At 33.9% G+C, this 8,020-nt stretch overlaps 1 protein-coding gene and 1 long non-coding RNA gene across 2 annotated transcripts; one reads left to right on the forward strand and one right to left on the reverse strand.

Moving 5' to 3' along the window:
* The first annotated feature begins 556 nt into the window (after positions 1-556).
* On the forward strand, positions 557-1,550 carry LOC114291714 (uncharacterized). Its single transcript, XR_003639478.2, has 2 exons — positions 557-681; positions 1,136-1,550. It is a non-coding gene; the product is annotated as an uncharacterized LOC114291714 (long non-coding RNA).
* Positions 1,551-2,440: 890 nt separating this feature from the next.
* LOC114260853 (myosin-11-like) lies at positions 2,441-7,647 on the reverse strand. The gene is made up of 10 exons (XM_082925163.1): positions 7,178-7,647; positions 6,988-7,048; positions 5,431-6,859; positions 4,719-4,862; positions 4,442-4,587; positions 4,198-4,354; positions 3,186-3,322; positions 2,967-3,115; positions 2,719-2,857; positions 2,441-2,639 (listed from the first exon to the last, which is right to left on the reverse strand). The coding sequence occupies exons 3-9, from the start codon at positions 5,449-5,451 to the stop codon at positions 2,778-2,780; spliced, it is 834 nt and encodes a 277-aa protein (XP_082781289.1). The 5' UTR covers positions 5,452-6,859; positions 6,988-7,048; positions 7,178-7,647; the 3' UTR covers positions 2,441-2,639; positions 2,719-2,777.
* Between the last annotated feature and the right edge of the window lie 373 nt (positions 7,648-8,020).

Here is an 8,020-nt window from a genome sequence, read left to right on the forward strand (position 1 = left end):
TAATTTGGGTTAGTCATCATTTAGTGAAAATGAGTTAAACTCCTATCATGAGAACATTGAAGGGTGAGAAAATTACTTGAGAAAGAGAAATGTAATAGGAGAGAGATGTATGACCTATTTCTATACGAGAACATAAGTTTGGAGGACCAAACTTCCTAAAGGGGGGAAGACTGTGATAACCCTACTCCATATTATGTTTTAATTTCCTAATTGTGCTTATGATTATGTCTTTGAGATGAATTTGCAAGTTAATTGCGTAATTCATGTGGTTTTGGAATTATATTTGTTGATCGTAGGAAAATCAGTCGAAATTACAACTTGGAACTGAAAATTGAAAGTCTTAAAGGCACCAAAAACCAAAACTGATTAAATATTTGTAATCAGCATAATTTTTAGAGTCTAACGAGAAGTTTGGTAAAAATTTTATTCGAACTAAAATAATTAGATTAAATTAATCAAATACGCTATAGGCTAATGATTTTAAGCTCTAATTAGCTAAACTAACCAACCTTGCTTAAAAAGACATATATATTTATGCACTTTAGCTTTAGAAGCTAAGCGAGAAAACAATTGTGTTGGAGAAAAGAGAGACAAGGAGAGAAAAGAGGAGTTTAACATCTTTGTGAATGAAAAGCTAGAGAATTGAAGGCATAGAAGTGGAAATCAAGAAATTGACTTAAGGTATGTGTAATTCAACTAAAACTCTTGGAATAACACTTCAATTGCTTGAATTCAAGGACTAGCATGAAGACTGAACACCTATTTAAGCTAGGGTTTTCAATTGTAAGTCTAATGGAGCTATAATCATGAAATTGAACTTTGATCCTTTGGATTTTCTTGATTTAAGAGTCAATTCGTTTGAATTTACTTGATTTGAGTCTGACGGTGAGAATTTGATCCTTAATCTTTAGATTTTGTATGTTTTGAACTGAAAGAGTTATATGTAACTGAAGATCTTAAGAAATCTTGGAAGCTAGGGTTAAGATTGTGAGATTTAAGCAAGTTTTAATTCAATTGAGTTTGAGTTACACTTAAATTATATATATATGTCATGTTTTTGAAATGGATTTACATGAATTGAGGCTTGAAAATGAGTTTGGCAGCTTGAATTTGGAACTAATTTCGGACTGTCCAGATTTACGCAGAACCGCACGTGCAGCTGTGATCCCCGCATGTGTGAAACACAGGACAAAACAGAGGCTCACACTCTGCTTTAATTGCACGTGCGGTCCACATGTACATCACATTCCACACGTGCGGTAAGGGACTTTTGTACGTGCGAAAAATGGAGAAAAATTTTGTTTACGTTTGTTAACCTTTCCGACATTCTGTACATGTTTTTGACCTCATGTAAACCCTCCATAAAATTAGAAGATAAGTAGAAACCCATAGAGATTAAGTAAAAGAAAAGTGTATGGAATTGAACGAATTGTTTACGAATTTGTATGTGTGATATGTTGTGTAGGTCGCTTGCACAAGGAATCGTCACAAGGCCAAAATCCCTGTGAATAATAAGTTTGTATAAATATGTTCTTCATTGTTAGTTTGAAAACCATATGAAAGGGTGTAATATTCTTGATCCTCAAACATCAAACAATCAATACAAGAATTAACACTTTTGTTGACCAAAAAATTGGTCGCTAAAAGCCCATTTTTGGTCGGCAAAAGTTATCCGCGACCAATTTTTTTGGTCGCTACTTTGGTCGCCAATTGAGGGTCGGCAAAAGTAATTCGCGACCAAAATTTTGGTTGGTTGGGAAAAGTCGGATTTGCCGACTAAATTTTTGGTCGCGAAATATGTCATTACCGCGACTAATTCATTTAGTCGCTAAAACACTTTGGTCGCGAAAAGTGATATTTTCCCGACCAAAAAGTTTGGTCGCCAATTATCACATTCAACAACCAAAAAGTTTGGTCACCAATTGTGACATTCTGCGACAAAAAATTTTGGTCGCCAATCGTGACATTCTGCGACCAAAAAAATTTTGGTCGCCAATCATGACATTCCGGGACCAAAACGTTTGGTTGCCAATTGTGACATTTCACGACCAAAAAAAGTTTTGGTCGCCATTTGTTACTTTTCGCGACCAAAACTTTTGGTCGGCAAAAGTGAGTTTCCACGACCAAGAGCTGTTTTGGTCGGCAATTGTCATTTTTTGCGAAAAAAAATTATTTATTTGTCGTGACTAATAAATTGATCGCCAAAGCAGGAAAACAATACACCTGTAATTCCTAATAATTCTTTCAATCCATAATAAACTTATAATTTTAAAGCAGGAAGTACTTTCACTAAGTTCACTAAGTACTTCCATAATAAACTTATAATTTTAATTCATTCAATCTAGAACTGGATGGAAACCTCACTAAGTACTTTCACTTTAGCAGGAAGTAAATACCCCAGCTAGCTAAAGTTCCTTGCTTATAAGCTAGGTCCAAAGTATGCAAGATTACCAAAGAATAAATATAGCCAAAAAAACACAAGTACATGCAATCATTAAATGACAAAAAAAAAAAAATACTAGATTAAAGAGGTGAACCTTTTCAATAAGATCCAGGGCATCTTGATTGTCAACAAATTCTATATAGCTCCAGTTGATCTCCTCTTTTGTGTACTCTTCTTGCTCCATCTTGAACACATGTTGAATGATACAACAATGATTTGACTGTAAGTCAAGGATGTGAATTACAAGATGTTATTAAATATGATGAGCATTATACCTGGTTGAAATGTTGCTGCAGCTTCTCATTTGTGAAATTAATACAAAAATCAGTATCAACTAAAATTGAAACATCCCTACTAATTGTATATCATTCGAGTTAGGATCTTGTCCAATTGAAACATTAATTGTATCAACTAACATGTATATCACAAAAATCAGTCAGCTTTAGCATCACACGCTTAGTTAAAACAAAATCTAGAGACATAATCATGAAAGTGAAAACAATGATGCAAACTCCCATATCTTACCAGTCAAACAAACGGTAATATATTGTCTTAGCTAAACCATCCCTGCTAACTGTTGCTTGAACAGGATCAAGACTTCTCTTGATAACTTCTTCTGGGGTGATCATTTCACGCTTTAGCAGTGCATCTTCCAATGCACCAAGATCACACCTGAAATAAGGATTAAATTAACTTATACAGATATCAACCATAAAAACAAAAATATCAAGGCTAGTCTCACATGAGAAGGTCTGTTGCCGTTTGAAGATGGAATTTGGATTTGTCATCTTTTAAAGCTGAAGAATCAATTTCTTTCCCCTTAGTAAATTCAACATTACCAAGATGAAGAATTGCAGCCACAACTATGAAAATTGCATCCTGACAGAAACAGAGAAGTTTTTCCAATTTTACTCTATTAAAAAAAATGTGGAAATATGGCAAACACATTTTCGGATACAAAGGCTATACTTGATCTTTCTGACTGATTCCAACAATATCCATAGCTCTCCTAGTGGCAAGATAATCATGAGCATCACTTATACCAACGAGGAGTCATATGCCCTACTTCAACTTTTGATATTTACACTAATACCCCTATACATAAAGATTATATCTTGTTTATCCCCCATAAAATTGCAATAGTGCCCCTCCTTAAATCATGTAAAATTCCTTTGTGTTTTTTTCATTTTAAAAGTGTCCTATTTTATTCTTTTGGCCATTCTTGCACACTCTTAACTAGGAGGTCAACGGCAAGAATTGAATCAATTGATCATTTCTTTCTCATTATGGGATTTGTTTAGTTGGTTGTTTCTTCCCATTGTGAAGCTCTTTGTTCAGTTGATAGGAGGACTTGTTAATTGTGTTGGTTATTTCTCCCTATTGTTGGGTTAATACAATTGGGTTGTTGATTGTGGATTTATAAGCCATGTTGGTGTAATTCTCATGATAATTGTAATATTGTATCTCACAGATAGACCAAAAAGAAGAAGAAAAATTTGTATAAGTTTAATAACATCTCGTTGTTGCTTTTTATGGGGAAAACAATTTCAAAGTTGTGATTAATATGTGCCCCTCTATGTTGAACTTCTGGCTCTGCCACTGTCCATGATAGACATCAATACACAGACCATGTGGCAGAGTTTGAACCTCAAAAAATAAGTCCCAAGACATTTACATGATCCTTGACAGGACAAGCACCGCTGACCATTTAAACATTAACAAGCATAAAACTAGAGTTAGATCATCTATCTTACTTCTAGAACTTGTTGCACAACAGTCCTTCCTTCAGTGCCTTTACGACCACCCATAAAGGCAAGGTACAGCATGAGCATTTTAGTAGTTTCTGTCTTACCAGCCCCGTTTTCACCACTGACCAGAACGGAGTTGCTTTTGCCCTCATTGATCATTGCCCTGAATCATTTCAAGCAATTCAGTAAACTATATGGATCATCCTTAAAAAAAGAATATAGAAAATAAACAAAATAAAAGGTTACCTACCTATAAACAACATCAGCAATAGCAAAAACATGAGGACTCAGTTCCCCAAATGGTGCTCCCTTGTATTGTTCCATCATGTGACCATCATATAGATGAGGCAGTCTTTGGAATGGATTAATGGCAATAAGAATACTTCCAGTATAAGTCTGTCATAATTTCAGAGTACGATAGAATATTATGACTGAGCCATCCATAGCTGCATGAATTCATTGATTTCTCTCACCAGGGTGAACATTAATTAACTATTATCATAAACTAAAGGTGAAGACAGTCTTACATAAATTTCATTGGTCTGATATCTCAGTGCCAAATTCTGCAAAACTCCAGGCTCATGCAAATATGATAGCTTAGTCATGTCATCGACTCCACCAGCAGGAGCTTCCATAACCTTTGGATAAATTTTCGATAAACTAGCAACAACCTGACCATAGAAACCAGGGGAAATTTCAAGTAGATGAATGAAGCCAAATAACTAAATCAACAGACATAATATTCAATTTACAAATGTTGAAGTCAAGTTGCACAGGTATTCATTGTTTCACATGGAATTGTCAAAAACTAAGGAATACATGCAAAAGTACTTTTTTTCCATTCATTAACCAGGATAGGCATATGAAATAGTACAATATAATGAATTTTTTGAAAAGAACCAATCAATTTTCAGGTTGAAAGCCAGACAACTCTCAATTATTAAAGAAAATACAGAGAACACAAACAGTTCACTTTTGAGGAAATGCAACTTCAGTGGTAGATACAGATCTTACTTTTGAAGATCCAAAAATATATGAAATTGTACCACACAAAATAAACAACATACATTGTAATTACCAAGTAATTCATAGAAAATAGATTTAAACCACACGATGTAATTAGACTAGGGAGTACTGAAATATACAACACACAGAAATAAACCCGAGAAACATCTGATTTTTGGAAATCGTCTTACTTTGACTTAAACTAAGTTAACCTTTTAGAGAAGAAAAAGTTACATTCATGCAGTCATTATCCATAGTGGTTGTCCAGTGATTTTAAATGCTCAAGGCACACCAAGGCGCCAGATTCAGGCGTAGGCGCAAGGTGAGGCGCACCTTTTTGGTAAGAAATAGATAAACTAATAATTCAAACTTGAACAAAAGCAAAATGAAAGAACACAGGTAAATTGTAGAAGAATTCTCAAAGCCATAAAAGCCACATATCATTCCAAATGCAAAATAGTCAACATTCAACAAAACTAATAATTACTAAGCTTTACTCTAATAGTCATTCTGTATCAAATTTTATTGTCCTTAGATAATTTATTGCTTGTACCAGAATAACCTAAACATTAATAATTACAACATTATTTTAGCTAACAATTTTCAAAGTTAGAACTTTAATTTTGAAGTTAGTAATATTAATTTCACTATTTGACTTATAAAAATATGTCTATTATACGAAAAGTATAGTGATACGGCATGCAAAACTAATACTTGATGGGGAGGATTATTTCATCGTTGGCGACATCTACTGACCATAAGAACAATTCAGCCCACCATAAAACAAACTACAGCTTGATGGTAGTTAAATTTTCAAAATTCACTGCACCTTATAATTATAAATAAGTTTCATTAGTTATGAAATTAGCCGTAGAGAATGAGGAAAAAAGACTAGACATAGATAGGAAAACAGTGAAGATCTTAGCTCATAGTATAACAATCAACTAAATGGTAAAAACATAACCCTTATTTCGTGTATTTCCCTTGAACCCATACCTAAATGTGGTCCATTAGGTAAGCCAAAGGCACTCCTGCCTTCCTAAGATCCCACAAAACTCAGCCTACAGTTCTGACAGATTAGAAATGACAATCTACAGAACAAGCAGTCTCATTAAATAAACAATCACTGTAACTCTTATCAATTCTCGAGTCTTTTTAAGCCAACATACTAAAGTTAAAGTTACTCTTAATTATCTCCCAAAAGCAGATAATTCCAAGAAATTATTCAGTGACTTGAATTCCTTGAACATTTAACTGTGAATAAAAATAAATAATACTCATAAATTCAGCAACAAAGTGTTGAACAAACTTGATTAGTTAGAGATATTATGAAAGGAAACATATTTCATTATGCCACTTAGATTGTTTTGTGCAGTGCAGTGCCACTTAGATTATTTCATTATGCCACTTAGATTTTTAAACCTTTTTTTTTTCTTTCCCATTTTGTCAATCTTTATTTTGAACAGCTACAGCAAGCAACAAAGTTTGGTTCCTCCTCAAAAGATTGTTTTTGCCATTAAGGATGTTAATTATTAAAGAGAATGAGGGGGGAAAGAAACTATTAGAATCAAAGTAAATTTCAGGGCTTGAATAAATGAAGTAATCCTGTGTTTAGCATTGTCATAACTTTGCATCAGTTCTGAATACATCCCAGTAGCAGCATCTGCAGGTTTAAAAATAAATAATTAGTCAAATAAATGTGAAACGAACAATGCACAGAGATCGTAGAGTGATACAAAGTGCAATCAAAGGCAAAACCTTAAACATTGTTAAGAGTGAAATATATCTTACGAGCACATTGGGACGCAATCTTTCATACTCCCATCTTCAGGTCTTGTCTAACCACCAAAACCTGCCATCACAATTTCCCAACTTGGAATTTGGAAATCAGAATTAAAATAAAATAAAAAATAAAAACTAGTAAATGCATGAATCATCTTCAAAGTCAAATGAAACCAGTTATATCTATATCTATACCTACATCTTTCACCTTTATGTGCTCACATGACTATATAAGAAATTGAATAGAATCGTATATATCTTACAACACTGCAATCAAAAGTTAACAAATTGAATCAAATTAAATCAAAAAATAATTCCAACAGATTCAGATTTAATTACTAACAGATTCAGATCAAACAAAATTACAGATTCAGATTTAATTTATACAGATTCAGATTCCAAAATCACTAACAGATTCAGATCAGAAGAGACCTTGAAGCTAACAACATATTCTGGGTAAATATGAGTATTCTTATTCATATTCCATACTATACACTGTCTTGGTGTATGAATATCATCGACTCCACTATCAAAGTCCTCACCATTGACACATAACACACAATCAGAAATGAACAAATAAACTAAGAGTCACAGATCTAAAAAAAAAATCACCATTGACACAGAAATGAACAAAAAATCACCATTGACAAACAATCTTAGTCACATAGAGTGACACAGATCTGAATAACACAAAAAAAATCAGAGATCGGAGAGGAAAGAGAGACAGAGACAGCGATATAGAGATCCGTACCTAGGAGGTCGATCGGTGCGATGAGAGTATGAGGTCGATCGGTCAATCTTGCGATGAGTGAGAGTCGATCTCTTGCGAGGTTGATCGGCTGAGATGAGTGATGAGATGAGAGTGAGAGAGTGAGTATGAGAGACTGATCAGATGAGAGTGAGATAAGAGTGAGAGACTGAAAAACGAGAGAGAGTGTGAGATGAGAGCTGCGTAATGTGTTTTTGAGTTTAGGGTTTTTTTCCTTTCTTTGTTTTGTTTGGGTATAGATGAAGTGAAGTGAACGGTCCAGATCTTCTGAAA

The sequence above is a fragment of the Camellia sinensis genome, chromosome 4 (assembly GCF_055761805.1).
Source record: "Camellia sinensis isolate YWXY chromosome 4, ASM5576180v1, whole genome shotgun sequence".
In the NCBI taxonomy this organism is placed as follows: Eukaryota; Viridiplantae; Streptophyta; class Magnoliopsida; order Ericales; family Theaceae; genus Camellia; species Camellia sinensis.